A 16,146-nucleotide genomic window follows, 5' to 3' on the forward strand; every position below is an offset into this window, starting at 1 on the left:
TGAGCCGCGGGACCTGTTTCTGGTCACACTGGTCACACTGGCTCGAGCACCTCATCGAGATCGACTAACCTCTCCGCTCGACACGCGTCACATGCTGACAGATCCAACATGGCGGTGTCAAGTAAAAAGGAGCGACTCCCCAAACTGAACGCTCGCAGAGTGCGCCAGCCAATCCCGTGTGCCCATTAGTCTTTGTTTTATTATATGAGCAGTATAGAATGTTTAACATATTTGTTTCGTAGAATACCTCATGTGCAATATAAGCGACATATTTATACGTACATAATTTATAGTACTATTATTTTTTCATTGGCTTGGTTTTATTTAAATCTATGAATGGCCAAAAATGGTCAAAATAAGACTAATCATTAAGTCGAGTTAATAGAACGTATCTCCTATCTTAATTGATACTCTCTGAGTCAAGCAACTTGTTACCTCAGAATACTAATAAATTACACTCTAAGCCATCATTATAATAAATCAGCAAGACAAAACAAAGAGGCATCTTTAGAATTAAAATTATTATTCTTACACTGCTCAAATTCATATGTCTCCTTCATCAATAAGCTGCTCCAATCATCTCATGCCAGTCGTCAGGACTCGCAAACAATGTACAATTCAAGCACAATAATACATTACCGTTGGCTCGCCTTAAATCCAATTGCCAGCATCGTCCTGCCTCAATTCAGAAATAAATCCCAGTCATCTGAGGATATTTACCAGATCAAATGGTATTGACCATGTCAGGCTTTATTCTCAATAGGAGACTCATGGCCTCTATCCTTGACAATATCATTCCGATAAACTATTTTAACTACATTATTATGTGCAATATTTTAAGAAAAATGTAACAATAACAATGTATTCAGCATATACACAGATTGTTCACGGATTCAAACTTGCACCAAAAATAAAACAATAGTAAATTCGTAGAAGACGATCGTCCATTTCACGTCCTTGTGACGTCATACGATACGACGTGGCTCCAAAGGCCTTCCGACATATTGAATTTTATACGCCCATACAAGATCGATATATTAATACTTAGATATAATTATAAACACTGCACAGAAGACAAAAGCACCTTTAGACATTAATTATTATACATATTCACAAACTTGGGAGTCGCTCCGGGGCCCAGACCAAGTCACACACCGCATTTACTATATCCTTAGCAAGATTCTCGGTTCTCTACGACCGCCATTACGCGCACTCCTCGTGGCACAATTAATATTTAGCTTAATAATAATAAGTTAAAGTTGGAGCAAAAAATTTTTATTGCATCAATCGACGCAGAATCCTTTAAAACGTATTTCGGCACACTTTTTTCTTCGATTTAAGCACTTTAAAGTCACTTTACTCCAGAATGTCGGAGCACCGATCTGTCAGTGGACTTAGTCTCAGTCCCGTCCCGGAGCGACTCCGACTCAACCTAACCTTTTTTTTTTTCGATCGACGGGAGGGGAAAATGCATTTAAGCACTGTACCCCGGGGCCGGCCCCGGAGCGTGTGTGGGACTCCTCACTGGGACTCCTCAAAAGAGGACAACCAGTAGACTACCCATTAAAAACCCCCCCCGGCGGATGCGAAATCCATCCGCCAGCAGTGTGGATTGAGCGCGCGGGAAATGTTATACACAAAACGACTCCGCTCGCCCAGCCCATACCACCAACGAGGGTGCCCACCCACTATCAATCGTCCTAACTACTGTGTCGGTACAGTTCCTATCAAGATGAACCAGATCCTACAGAAAAGAGAGAAAAGGCGAAAGAATGACCCAGGAAGGAAGAGAGAAAGAGGAAAGAAAAGAAAAGAAAGAAAAGAAGAGAAAGAGAAAGAGATGGGCCGGCTAATGAATTAAGGCCTAGCGCAAGTACATAGGTTGAGAGTTCTTACAAACTATCCGAGAACTAAGCCGAAAAAACTACCCCGTAGGGTGAGGGAAGCGCAGAGTCACGCTCCGAACTTCTCCATACATGTGGACAGCGAGGCTGTCAAAGCCACGGAAGGATCCACCTACTGGGGCTTCATCATTTCCGAGCAAGAGTTCGAAGCTTATGGAAAGTCCGTGTCCTGAGTATCATTCGGAGTGGGTACTGTCGTCAAATCTCCGTTCTTGGTCCTGGCGACGCCTCTCCGACTCTTCCTTCGCTAGCATCACCGTTTTCGCGAAGAGAGTCATGGCAGTCCATGCCGAGTGATCTCTGCATATTTCGCGAATCACAGTCCCAAGGGATAAGTCAGCTCCTACGGCAGTCTGAAGGGCTTCCCTCTCCGTCTGCCATGTCCGACACTCACGGAGAGTATGTTTGGCAGAATCCTCTAAATCTTCCTCGCAATGCTCACAGAGCGGGCTCGCCACTTTATTTATCCGGTATAAATAGGTTCCAAAACAGCCATGGCCCGTAAGCAGCTGAGTAAGGTGGAACGCCATACTGTCATGTCTCCTGTTAAGCCAGTCGTGGAAGTTCGGCAGGACTGCCACTCTAGTTCGTGCTCCCGCTAAGTTGGGGTTGCGCAGGTGCAGATCCCACTGTCATCGTAACAAGATCTCGTCTTCCAGCTTGATCTCGATTTCTCTCTCTGGAGACCACTCCTCGGACAATCGGAGGTCCCTAACCCGTTCATAAACTCTTCTACGAGAAGCGGCAAGTACATACAACGGCGGGATCCTAGACAACAGCAGTGCTGCCTCCAGGGAAACCGTTCTGTAGCCTGAGATCGTCCTAACTGCTATTGATCTCTGAAGCCTATTAAATACGGTTTGATTGCTTCTTAAGGCTAAAGCCTCACTCCAGAGGGGGGCTCCATAAAGCAGGATAGAGAGGAGAACATGCGCGTAAAGTCTTCTCTTCTTCTCCCCCGGACCTCTCAAGTTCGGCATAAGGCGTCCCAGGGCTCTGTTTACTCTAGTCGCCTTATTCACCGCGTAATGAAAATGCTCCTTAAACGTAAGCTTAGAATCTAAGATAATACTTAAGTACTTCATAGAGCATCCAGCTCGTATCCACTCTCCATCTACATATATATGAGGCATCATAGCCGGTCTATTGCCACCCGAAAACAGCACCACCTCCGTCTTGGTAGCTGATACGGATAATCCTAGCCGCGTAATTCGACGTATAAGTAAGCCTACCTGTAGATTAGCTCGAGCTACCGCTCCTTGGACCGTGTCTCCTGAGGCCAATACTAACGTGTCATCCGCATAACATAAGGTCTGACAACCGTATTCGGAACCTAGCTGCAACACACTATCGTATGCAATGTTACACAGAGTCGGGCCAAGAACCGAACCCTGCGGGACGCCAGCCAACATAGCTCGCTTCTCAATCGTGGAACCAACGGAGTACTCGATGGATCGAGAGTGTAAATAACTATCTATGATTCGGCGAATATAGTCTGGGAAGCCCTTCTCAAGCAACGCCTGACGGATAACCCCCCACGGAACAGAATTAAAAGCGTTCTGTATGTCGAGACTAACCGCGACCACGTATCCACCCTCGTGGGTGGCCTGTTCAATGGATGTTTTAACCCTAAGTAACGCATCGCATGTAGACCTATTTTCTCGGAAACCGTATTGATCGTCCGATAGTTGCGCTTCGGGGTGCTCCTTCATCCAGTCACTAATGCGATCTACTATTACCCGCTCGAAGGTTTTCCCTACTTCGCTAAGGAGACAAATAGGTCTAACTCTAGGGATACCTGGGGATGACTCTCCTCCTTTCGGAATCAGCACCAGTGACGCTCGCTTCCATTCAACTGGGAAGAGTCCATCTCGCAGACACGATGTAAAGCCAGCTGCTAATCTGACCGTCATCTCCTCTGGCAGAGCACGGAGCATTTTGGAGGTTATGCCATCGATGCCTGGCGCCGTGTTTCTTATACCTTTCCGTTTCAATAGCTTGTGTACTTCAATGGGGATGACCTCCCATTCCTCATTCCAGTGGAAGTTCTCCCACGTATCAAGGACGCCTGCTGCCGCCGGTGGAAAGAGAGACTCCACAAGCGAATTCCGAGATGTTTCATCCAAGGACTCCATAATACTAGTGGAGGTCCCTCGCAGTTTATTGAGTACTATGCGGTATGGGAGGCCCCATGGGTCCTCTTCAATAGTGTCAATGAGATCCTGCCATGCTGAAGACTTGGCTCTGGTGATCGCAAGTCTGAGCTGTTTTCGTGCCAAACGATACTCTCTCTCATAGCTGGTAACGTCTTCCTGTAGAGCTGTTCGTCTCCTTCTCCCTCGCATCCAAACTCTCCTCTTGTGAATACACTCTTTCCTACAGACTGCGATGTTCTCCGACCACCAGTAGACCTGTTTCCGACCACTAAAGGGTTTTTTCCTCGAGGTAGCATTATCACAAGCTTCCATCAATGTTGTTCGTAACCATTTCTCAAAGGTCACAGCCGATGTTTCCGCGGTAATCTGCGTATCCACAAAGCAGTGCCATAAGAGTGGTCGATATCCGCTCTGCGCCAATTCCAACCGAGACTCACCCTGTGAATCTTCCTTAAACGAAGATGTCCAACGGATCCTCTACCTATAGTCATCAGGATATAGGGATGGTCTGAAAGGTTCTCCATCTCGCTGATCACTTTCCATTCGTGTACTTCTCGCAGCAGATCAGGAGTGACCCATGTGAGGTCAATTACCGATGACCCCCGCGTTCGTACACACGTCGGCTCCGATCCTGTATTAATAAGGCGCAGATCACATTCCGCCGCCCAATCCTCTACCAACGTACCTCTGTCAGATGTTCTGCTTGATCCCCACATAGTGGATTTGGAATTAAAATCACCAGCTACTACTATTCTCCTACCGATGGTTCTAACCAAGTCACCAAGCTCATCTAAAAAGCCGAGAAATTCTGCTCGTGAGGAGTTTGGCGAAATATAACATGATATTATAGTAAACTCTTGAAACTTCACTGCAACGCAGTGACGGCTACTAGTTAGCAAAGCTCCAGCTCCAGTCACAGCCTGGGGGCGCCAGTAGACTGCGGCGAGGTTATCTAGGCTTCCAAGCCAAGATGAATCGTCCAGGATTCGAGAAGGCTCCGAGATAATACATATTCCAGCCTCGGTTTCCATAGCGTACTGGACGAGTAAGTCCTGCGCCGGCCTGCTGTGGTTCAAATTACATTGGATAATCCTAACCATCGGTTACTTCCATGGTTTCGTCCCTCCGCGACGAGGCAGCCCTAGAGCTAAGAGCTCGCGGTCCTGGTTCAGCTTTACATAGGCCGGAGCCCACTCTGTGAAAGGCATCTCTGCCTTGAGAGGCACAAAGAGCACAATTAAATGCCTCCGTACATAATCTGGGCAAGTGTCCTTCTGTACCACAACGGTAACAAAGATTCGATCGATCCACAAGGGAGGTACATTTGTTCTTCAAGTGCCCATGTTCCCAACACCGGAAACACTGAGTGGGACGTGCTTTAAGAAGTTCTATCCTGGCAACTGTCCATCCTATTCGAATTTTGCCTGAGGCAGACACTTGAATTGCCGAGGCAAGCGGGCACTGGGCCCATACCATAAAGAGTCCGTTATTCATGGGCCTAATTTGTCCCACTTTAATCTCTGAGGTCTTACAGTTGCCTTGCTTAGCTATAAAGTCCTCTATTTTGCTTGAGGTGATAGAGTCGTCAAGACCTATAATGCGGATATCCCCCTTAATGCGTGGGCGGGATACTTTCGCCCGAGGACCTAACACATCCGCCAGTTTTTCTTGCAGAATGTCTGCCTGCTGGTGGCCTTTCGGGCCTGGAATCTCAATGAGGACACTACCATTAGCTGTGTGTCGTATTTTTGTACCTTCAATGCCAAGCGTCGGAAGATCAATCTGTTGTCTCAATTGCCGAATTGCATGCGCGTATGAGAAATCCTTCGTTGTTCCTCGAATTGCTATTGCCGCTGTTTTCGGGGGCTTCCTCTGTTTGGAAGTGGTACCAATCCCACTCTTCTTGCTACTCCCCATCTGGGTCAAACTCTGCTGGGGTACAGGCGGGCCCGTAGTCCCCATGCGCGGTTGCTTTCTCTTCTTGTTTCGAACTTTCGCCTTCTTAAATTGGACCTTGTTCCATTGGTCCTGTGCACGCGCACCTTCTTCCACAGAGGGCCACTCAGTCTCACTGAGTCCAAGAGGAGTCTCTGGTAACTCTCCTTGTGGCGGAAGAATCTGTACATTGCTAACTATTCGTGGAACTACTTTCCTAGGTGGTCTCTGAGGGAGGCCAGATTCTCCAGCTTTCTTGTTCACCTTGTTGGCGCGAATTTCCCTACGAATAGCTGCCAGTTTATCCATTTGGGCTGTAATCATTGCCTCGTGATCTTCTACTGCTAAGGTCGGTCCCGGAGTAGGGATCGGAGCAGATACCCCTCGTAGGGGAGGTCTCATGATCACATCCGTCAGTTCCTGACCATATTCCAAAGCAAGAGGAGACTTTCTTGGTTGGAGAGTCGGGTGCGGTTCCAGCGTAATCGGGGAAGAGGCTTTGTCAGAGGTGTAAACCCTCGGTGGGGTTTCCTTAGTGCCAATCCGTGACTTGAGATCCTCAACAATCTTCCTCAGGTCGGCCAAGTCTCTCTTGAGTTGCGCAGTTTCTCTTTTTGAGACCCTCAGTTCAGCAGTGAGTTCTGCGTTTCTCCTCCGTAAAAAGCCAGGGTCACCTACATCTTCAATTTTCTCCGCCATGACCCTTACCACTTGTTTAACAACGTTAAGTCTTCTCTTAATGTGGCTACTCAGTCCTCCTTGCATTGATGTTCCAACCCGAATGATGTCAATGTCATCCAGCCATTCCATTGCTGACGACCCTAAGTTAACCACCGGGGAATCTGTTAACTCGTCTAGAGTGGCCGGTACTTCTCGGAGTTGTGACTCAATGGTTGGACCTGTCCTACGTTTAAAAGGTAAGGCTTTTTTGGACTTCTTTTTCTTTTTGTCCATTTTCTTCTCATCTCCATCCGAGCACGTCATCGGACCAGTCGTATCCTCCGCCTCGAGAGGCAGGGGAATCTCTCGAGCCCGACTATCAAGCAGTACCGATTTACCTGTCGTATCACCCTCTGTGTAAACCTTAGTTTTCTTTGGTCTAAGGGTTCTACGAGGTATGGTACCACTTCTACCTTCCAGGTCCTCAGTCCGACTGGGAACCTTCCTTTTGCCTAGCATAGATGTAGCTGCCGATGTTGCTGTAGACGCCACTGAACGGGCATCATCTTGAACCTCATAGTCCATTTCCACCTGGGAGTGGCTAAGTAGATTCGCCTCACCCCAGGGTTCAGTATCCGATCTGCAAGGAGCATCCCAATGTACTTCATCATAATGCCCAATTGTGAGCGACTGCGTGGCTGTCACAACTGTTTCCGTCTGTTCCGGGGCTGATTGACAGAAAACCGGGGCTTTATTCTGCTCCTCCAGGTCCTCCCGTTCCTTATTGGTTAGAACGCCTTCTTCCCAAACCTGAACAGGTAGTCCCTCTCCTGTAAAGTCTTCCTTCTTCCCAGATCCATCCTCTTCAATCCTCCTTCCATCTTCAATTTTATGTGTCTTAGTGTTGTTATTAGTGTCTTCCATTCTTGTTCCCACGAGTAATGTCGGAAAATGATGTCCATCCGCACAGAGCCGCTTGCACGAATAAGGCCCTCCCGGATAGTACTCCGGGGTTCAGGCCAGGTTCCCGGAGGCACCGTTCACGACTGAGCAGGTTAACCTCGCCCCAGCCATGCAATCCTCACCACGGTTGCGCACAGCTTAATTTTGCGAGGAGTACATTGAGACTCAACCTAACCTAACCTAACCTAACCTAACCTAACCTAACCTAATCTTTTTTTTTGTTTAGCATAGGGGAGAAAAATGCCTTCTGCACCGTACCCCGGGCCGGTCCCGGGGCGTGTGCGGGACTTGCACCCGCTAAAAAACTCCCCCTTTAACGCGACATACCGCTGGACCAAGAGTCAAAGTGCCGAAAACCAACTATGCATCTGAACTTTCGGCACTTCAACAGTCCTAACTCCCCCCCCCGTAATCATTCAGTATTCCTCCGCCACCTCCCTTTTAAAACGCCCCCCCATCCCTCCCCCCCGGGCTCCTGCCCGTCCCAACCACCCTCCATTGTACATGTATAAATTGTGTGTGTGTGTGTGTGTGTGTGTGTGTGTATGTGTATGTATATGTGTATGCATGTGTATAAGTGTAAGTGTGTGTGTACATATGTGTATATATATATATAAATTTATATGTATAAGTATAAACCCAGAGACCCAGAAAATAGGCTTAAGCTCGATACAAGCTCAAGGCCCAAACCCACCCTGGATGCTATAATTGGTATTACGTTAATTTAAATTAGATTAAGTTAAATTCGGAAGGTAAATAAACCAACAAACCAATTCAAATCTAACCGATTAAGCAAATTACATTATTGAAATTAAATTAAAGAAATAAGAGATAACCCCCCCCCCTTCTTTCTCTTCTTTCAGAGGAATCACGATGAGCATTTGGCGACATTACTATTACAATGTTCGGATTCCTCGCGTAGAAAAAATCCGATAGCGGAGGAAAACATACCACCACCCCAACGTGCTGGAGACATACAACCACAAGGACGCTTGGACAGTGTGATCATCCCAGCCACCAATGATGACCCAGGTGACAATCCCCCATGCGCGTGCGTCGATCGACGTGTTACCAATCGGAGTCCTCCTCCCCCGGAAAAAGTCGGAGGGAGGCCACTCTCTCTCGGTTTCTCTCTTCGTCCTCTCTCTCTCTCATAGTTCTTTCTACGAACGCTGAAAAGGCGTTCCAATTTGCCTCCGTCAGACATACCGCCTCGATCACATCCCCCAAGGTAAAGTCTCTAGCTAGTTTCAATGTTTCCCTAAGACTAATCCTTTCGGGATCCCAAGCAGGGCAATCTCTTAACGTGTGGTAAACATCATCCGGGTCTTCGCCACAAAGGTCGCAACTAGTGTCAGGTCTCTTGCCAATACGGAATAAATATTTACCAAAGCAGCCGTGTCCAGTAAAGACTTGCGAAAGATGGAAGGTCATGCCGCCGTATGAACGCGCCAGCCATGCCTCCATCCACGGGACAATCGCCATCTTCGTAAACTCACCTGGTGTATTTGGTTTTTCCAGAAGTTCCCGCCAATCCTCGAGCATCCTGTATTGTTCTTCTTCTTTAATTTGTTTAACAATATCCTTGGTTAAGGTTTCATCTTCCTTATGTCGCGCAATCCTATCGTATATGTTTTTCCGAGCCGAGGCCATGAGGCGTATAGGCGGGAGGCGAGCCAACAGTAGTGCCGCGTTATACGATACTGTACGGTATGCAGATATCACCCGTTGCGCTACTAATCGCTCAATAGGGAACAATAGTCTCGACATTCTGTTTACCATTAGGACGTCGCCCCATACCGGTGCGCCGTAAAGAACAATTGACATGATAACGCCCGCATATAGTCTCCTGCGTTTTTCGTCTGGACCTCTTAAATTGGGCATTAAGCGATTTAGGGCCCCTACAGCTTTATTTGTTTTTTCTATTATGTATTTAACGTGGCTATTAAAATTCCATTTATTGTCTACCATAATACCAAGGTATTTTATAGCAGGTTGGAAAGGAATGGATGTATCGCCAATTAGTGTGTCCATCGGGAGTTCTCGGATACCTCTTGGGTGGAATAGGGTAGCTTCTGTTTTAGTTGAGGCCACTTTTAATCCTAAGCTCTGAATATAATTCACAACGCGTGTAGCAAACACCCCGGCTCTAAGTCTGGTGTGTTCTATATCATAACCACTAACAACGACAAGAGTGTCATCCGCGTAACAAAGAATCTCGCACAATTCCTCTTCTTCGGCAAGATCCAACACACCATCGAACGAAATATTCCACAATATTGGTCCAAGGACCGACCCCTGCGGGACACCTGCCTCCATGGTTTTTCTATGATGCCTTCCATCCGATCCGACATATTGAATAATCCTATTGGAAAGATAAGAGTCTATGATCCTTCTAATGTACAATGGAAAACCCTTTCGTTCTAACTCGCGTCTTGTTACCCGCCAGGGGATACTGTTAAAGGCGTTCTGAATATCTAGGGATACAACGATAGAGAAACCTCCCAGTCCTACGATGTCACCAGTGATATCTCTAAGCCGTCTAAGCGCATCACATGTGGAGCGACCTTTACGGAAACCGAATTGATTTGGTGAGAGATCGGATTCAGGATGTTCCTCTTGCCACGAGAAAATTCTTTTCACTAGTATCCTCTCAAAGGCTTTCGAAATCTCGTCTATCAGGCAAATAGGTCTTACCTTAGGAATTGCGATAGGATTCAATTCCGAATTTCCCCCCTTAGGTATCAGCACAAGATTGACAACTTTCCATTGAGTTGGGAATTCGCCTTTTTCCATACATAGATTAAAGATAAACCCTATCCAGCTTAGTATCTCTTCAGTTACCATTTTCCAGAGCCCGAGTCGAAAGCCGTCCGGGCCCGGGGCCTTAGAAGCAGGAGATGTTATTCCCTTTATAGCCCTATACACTTCTCCTGGGGTGATCGCATATTCATCAGACCATGCAAGTTCCGACCAATCCCTGTACGTTACAACCTCAGTGTTCCTGGGGAATAAAGTATTTAGTAACCTGTCTAGGATGTCTGGTTCTAACAGTTCCGTAACTCCCGGGGACGAAGTCCTAAGTTTCTTAAATACAATTTTATAAGGCAAACCCCATGGATCACCGTTAATTGTATCCAGGAGTTCTTGCCACGCAAGCGATTTAAGTTTATTGATTTCCGCGCGCAGTTCTTTCCGCTTCCTCTTATATATTAATCCTAATTCCGCAGTGACCTCGGGTAGACGCTTCCTCTTCCTCGCTTTTTGTAAAAGGCGTCTGGCGTGCAGGCAATCCGCGCGCAGCCGGTTCACCGAGTCCTGCCACCAGTACGCCTTCTGACGAGGCTTTTTAGGACCCATTCTTAAAGAGGCTGTATCGCAGGCTTCCTCCATGGTACGATCTAACCAATTGACCATTTTATTAATATCACCTTGTTCTTCAGGCTTAGGCCCTCCACCTCTCCATATCAATACAGCAGTAAAGAGGTCCTCGTCCAACTTCCTGTTGCTCCACCTGCGTTGCACCGATCTGCTTGGTGATATTTCCGGTTTAGTCGTGTAGATGTTAAACTCGATGTAGAGATGGTCGGAAAGGGATTCCATATCTTCCCTAACCCGCCAATCACTTATTAGCTGGAAAATGTCCGAGGTACTCCACGTGAGATCAATTATTGAACTTCCTTGAGGGCATACGCATGTGGGCGCGTTACCAGTGTTAATGATCCTGAGATCTCTCTCAGCGGCCCAAGCAGTTAGAGCAAGACCTTTACTGTCTGTGAATCCGGCATTCCAGAGACTCGCCTTGGCGTTGAAGTCGCCGCCTATAATGATTTTTTCAGTACGGTACGCTAAGAATGTCGAGACGTCATCAAGGATACTGTTGAACTCCCTAGGGCTCAATCTAGGGGAAATATAGATGGATACGATAAGGTACGGTCCACAATGTACCCCCACAAACTGCGGGCCTTTTTTAGCTAAAGAGGTCTTCATCCTGGTGTAATTGGAATCTGTGAAAATGGCGGCCCTTCCATCCTCGCTAACGAACCAATTGTCATCTGTCGGTATGAAATTTGGTTCCGAAACTAGTAAAATTCCAGCACCTAGTTCCCTAGATTGATTAATTAAAAGGTCTAGAGAGGGTTTACTCCTGTTGATATTAGCCTGGAGCACTTTTACCCGCATGTTCCTGACGAAGGACCCGCTTTTAATGCAGACTGTTCGGCAGAAGTAGTCGTCCTGAAATTTGTTCTCACTTTGTTAATTTTATATTCCGCATTACACAGATTCGACCCTAGTCTATGGCAGGGGTTCTTGTTTTCTGACGCACAGAGTTTACAAAAAAGTGGTCGACTGCACTGTCGAGCCAAATGTCCCGTTTCACCGCATTTAAAACATAGACCGCTATAGTCCTCCTTTGTTGGACAAGCGAGTCTCACGTGGCCAAACCTCCAGCATTTGAAGCACTGAACGGGTCTGCTTTCTAACAGATCGACTCTGGCCATCGTCCAGCCAATCTTAACATTCCTCATGTTGGCCAATTTTATGGCAGCACTTAGTGGGCATTGAGCCCAGGAGGAAAACAGACCGTTGTTCATAGGTCGAATAGGCCCTGCTTTAACCTCATCCTCGCTACACTTCCCATTTTGTGCAATTACGCATATAACCTCATCGATGGATAGTCGTCAAGGCCGATTAACCGGATTTCACCTTTAATGGTGGGTCTTACCACTCTTGCCTGATCATGCAAAATGTCTCTAAGCTTATCTACTAGAGCATTGGCCTTATCGACGCCATCCGGGTCCAGAACCTCTATCAATAAGCCACCGTTTGCCGCGCGCCTAATCTTGGTGGCCTTAATATCCAATTTGTTCAAGGAGATGCCTTCTCTTGCCTTTTTAAGAACGTTGGCATAGGTAAGTTGCGCGTCGCGGCTGGTGATCAGGACTGCCGCGTTTTTAGGGGGTCTACGATTATCCCTAACATTATTAGGGCTTCTCTCATTACCTGTTTTGTAGTTGGAGGGTAAACTAACTCCATCTTGAATTTTCCTTGTCTCCTTAAGCTTCTTTTTATTGTTGACTGTTTTCCATTCTTCATTTCCTGAACTGATTCTGGTAATATCCCTATCCTTCTGCTCTTCGTCTCTAGTGATTTTCCTGGTAAATTCGCTTCTAGGGATGCTCGGGGGAGCCAGTCTGATGTCGGAGATTATCCTTGGTCGGTTTCTCGGCATCCGCTGGGGGAGATATTTCTCTTTAGCCTGACCAGAGTCTCCACCTGTTTCGCTCTCATTCATTCTAACACCTTTCTTCAGTTTTACTTTCCTTCTTACTAAGTCTTTCATTTGTTTGTTTATTAATAAAATCTCTCTTTTCTTTTCAGGTTCCAGGACATTGCCGGATTCCAAAATTTTCACATTAGGACTCTCCACTGGTGAGCTTTCATCGTATGCGATATTTGATTCAGGTAAGTTTAACTCTTCCTCGGTTAGTGTTCCTTTATCTATCATTTTAACTTTTCCTTCCAAGTCTTCATTAGGGTCAATGCCACTTTTCTTGAGTTTCCGTTGGACAATCCTATAACTTTCTCTGGCCTTCCTACGATCTTCTTCCACTTCGTCGAGTTTGTCCCTCAGAGCTGTAACTTCTTTTTTCAAGTCGGTAACCATACTTCTCAATTCTTCCGTTTCCCTATTCCTGAGGACCTCGTTTAGTTTCAGCTTATCAATTTGATCCGCTAATTCCTTGTTCCTGAGCCTCAGATACGAGGGGTCACCTGCAGCCTCCGATTTATAAATAAGCGTGTTAATGACATCCTTGGTTTTTTCGATGTCTTTACGCATTTTTCCACTAATACCTCCTTGGAGATTACGACTCTTAGACCGCATAGATTCGATATTGGCCAGATAATCCAGGCCCATAGCTCCTACGCTATTAGCCCTCATAATTCTCAGTTCTTGGGGGGCAAAATCCCTGCCAACTTCCTCGTCATCGGATGATAGGATCACACTTGACTCGTTAGTCCGGTTTTTAGAGTCAAGTGATTTTTTATGCATTTTCCGGGCCTTATTGGAGTCTGAATCTGTTCTTTCCTGGGACTCCGTTGACATTTCTTCAGTAAGTGGCACCTCAAGAGATGACGACTTCCCCGCAGCACGTGTATCAGGCCTCTTCTTTCTTGATCTTAACTTCCTAAGAGATATTGTCAGCCTTTTCGGAGTTTCACCTCCTTGACTTCCTTCTCCATTGCTGAAGGAATTAGTCTCTGGTGAAGTTTTAGCCTTCCTTTTAACGTTTGCCTTTGTATCTCTCAAAACAGGGGCTTCAATGCCCGCATCAACAGGTTTCGGATTCTCGGGGTCCTCCAATTCAACAGAAGTAGAGCACCCGACAAAAGTCAGGTCTAACGGATCCCTGTCCGATTCCGAATGGGTCCCGACGGTAGCCAAATTTTCTTCCCCGCCCGTCGGCAACAGTGGAAAGAGCCCTTCGTGTGATAAAGACGGGCAAGCCTCAGGGACTGTAGGGCTCGCTCGCCTGTCGCTGGGGGTCCGAATCCCCTGCGGCAGTAACATTTTTCCCATATTTCTATCCATTGTAACGGGGTCGCTTTTCGCGAGTGCGTGGATAAGCTCGGCCGGGATCAGGGCTCGTGAAAAGGTGAGACACATGAAGGATTTAAATATTGTCTTTATTTGCCTCTTTCGGCAATGGTCGATGTACAATAGTGAGCGTGCGGTGGATAGTGCAACGCGCTGGATATAATGCGCTTAGATTATTCGGTGCGCGATGTTCGATATATCGAACCGCTTACAATATCCGTAAAACCGTGTTTATTTTGACGGCACGCGAAGCGCGCAAGAAATCGGGCGCGGTCGGTCGGCGCGTATACGGCAAGGCCGTGTTTATTTTGACGGCGCGCGAGACGCGCAAGAAGTTGGGCGCGGTCGGTCGGCGCGTATACGGCAAGGCCGTGTTTATTTTGACGGCGCGTGGAATAGAATGAAATATTTGGTAGTAGGTATTTCGGTGTGATAATTATAATAGTATTCATGTGGTCGCGGGATTAATCGCGTATTCCCAGTGGTCGGGGAAGGCGAGCGGAGATCGAGTATCCTCGACCGGGCAGAGAACTCTCCGTCCCTGCTTCCGTTCGCGGAGTGGAGGATAGCGTGTCGGAGTCGAGAAAACTCGACGGGGCAGCGAACTCGCAAACCCACGATCCAGCTAGCTGGAGCGGTCGAATGATAGACCGTAGTCTCGGAGAGCGGCGAACACTCCGCTCTCGTCGAGTCGGTCGGATTTGTGTCAGGAGTTCGGAGACTGCACGGAAGCCGAGAATGCTCGGCGGAGGCTGCGAACACGTCAACCCCACGTTCCGTCGTTGCTACGACTTTCAGGATCGGTTTCTGGTATCTCGGAGCGTACAGCTCGAGCGGATTCAGGAATCGTTCTGGTCCCGAGATGCCGAAACGCTGTCTTCTTATACCCGAGCGTCTATCGGTAATTGCGTCGTTCGCCCCCGGGTGGGGATAACGACGCGTTGTTTTTCGGCGGGTAAATTACGGTAAACGCGTCGCTTCCCCTGGGCGAAACGACGCGGAGTTTCGGCGGGTGACGCTCGGGATCTTCCGGCAGCGCTCGGCGATGCTCGGTCTTCGGCGTAACGGCGGCCGTATAACGGCCGTATGGTTGTTTATCACAACCGCGGTTTTGAGAGATTAAAAAAGGGCGCTAGGCGCCTCTGCCACTGCCCGGCTGGTGTTCGCCGGGCGGCAGACTTCCGGCTGGCTACGTGCCGGGTAACGATGGGGGGTGCATCGTTACACCATATTCATAATTTTTTGGTTTCGGTTTATTATTCGGGGTCTCCTTCCCCTAGGACGGCCGGCTTCGCTACGCCTGCGAGCCCGTCCTGCCCATATTAATGACTTGAAACCTTTATCCAGCATATCGTCAATAAGATCCAGGGAAATGGCCAAAGTCGTCGTATTTTGATCCAGTTTAGGGGATTCGTCCGGGTCGTTGAGCAATTCGAGTAACGAAAGATCCTCCTCATTCCAAGATGTCTCTGGTATTACCGAGTTCCTCATCGGGTCCACGTCTATTTTTGTTGGAGTTGTACAGAATCCTTTACAGTCATCGAGCAGTTCTTCATGAGTTTCTTGATTTATTTGCAGCTCTTTCGTAAAACTCTCTCCTGACATCTGGGACCTTAAAAGGCTCAATTCGCAGCGAAGATCTTGTATATGCTCTTCCTGACTTTCGACTTTGTCTAGGATACGTCTTCTATCACGATTCAGGTCAGCCACGATCGTTGATAGATCGCTCGTACTTTCAAGGATCATTTCAAACGCGCTGTAAATTTTGCTCTTAAGCGACTGTGGAGATTCCTTGATTAGGCTTAACATATCTTCAAGAATCCTATTGTATTCAGTCGCCGTATCGTGGCATCCTGTCATCCTCTTTGAAGCCCTACTATCCGATCCGTCAAATTCCTCTCCCCTATATATTCCTTCGCACGATGAC

General features: G+C 47.3%; 3 protein-coding genes across 3 annotated transcripts; all 3 read right to left on the minus strand.

The window, feature by feature from the left end:
* Positions 1–2,080: 2,080 nt before the first annotated feature.
* LOC138939003 (uncharacterized) lies at positions 2,081–2,434 on the minus strand. The gene has a single exon (XM_070306435.1). The coding sequence runs from the start codon at positions 2,432–2,434 to the stop codon at positions 2,081–2,083; it is 354 nt and encodes a 117-aa protein (XP_070162536.1).
* Positions 2,435–5,152: 2,718 nt separating this feature from the next.
* On the minus strand, positions 5,153–7,579 carry LOC138939004 (uncharacterized). The gene has a single exon (XM_070306437.1). It carries the CDS (start codon positions 7,577–7,579, stop codon positions 5,153–5,155), a length of 2,427 nt encoding a protein of 808 aa, XP_070162538.1.
* Positions 7,580–12,269: 4,690 nt separating this feature from the next.
* LOC138939005 (uncharacterized) lies at positions 12,270–14,288 on the minus strand. Its single transcript, XM_070306438.1, has one exon. It carries the CDS (start codon positions 14,286–14,288, stop codon positions 12,270–12,272), a length of 2,019 nt encoding a protein of 672 aa, XP_070162539.1.
* Between the last annotated feature and the right edge of the window lie 1,858 nt (positions 14,289–16,146).

The sequence above is a fragment of the Polyergus mexicanus genome, unplaced genomic scaffold, assembly GCF_030449975.1.
Source record: "Polyergus mexicanus isolate NDT 795.1 unplaced genomic scaffold, iyPolMexi1.0 SCAF_13, whole genome shotgun sequence".
In the NCBI taxonomy this organism is placed as follows: Eukaryota; Metazoa; Arthropoda; class Insecta; order Hymenoptera; family Formicidae; genus Polyergus; species Polyergus mexicanus.

What these genes read in the sequence shown, in the direction of transcription:
- LOC138939003 (XM_070306435.1), bottom strand. Translation starts at nt 2,434, where the DNA reads ATGGCGTTCCACCTTACTCAGCTGCTTACGGGCCATGGCTGTTTTGGA.
- LOC138939004 (XM_070306437.1), bottom strand. Translation starts at nt 7,579, where the DNA reads ATGGAAGACACTAATAACAACACTAAGACACATAAAATTGAAGATGGA.
- LOC138939005 (XM_070306438.1), bottom strand. Translation starts at nt 14,288, where the DNA reads ATGTGTCTCACCTTTTCACGAGCCCTGATCCCGGCCGAGCTTATCCAC.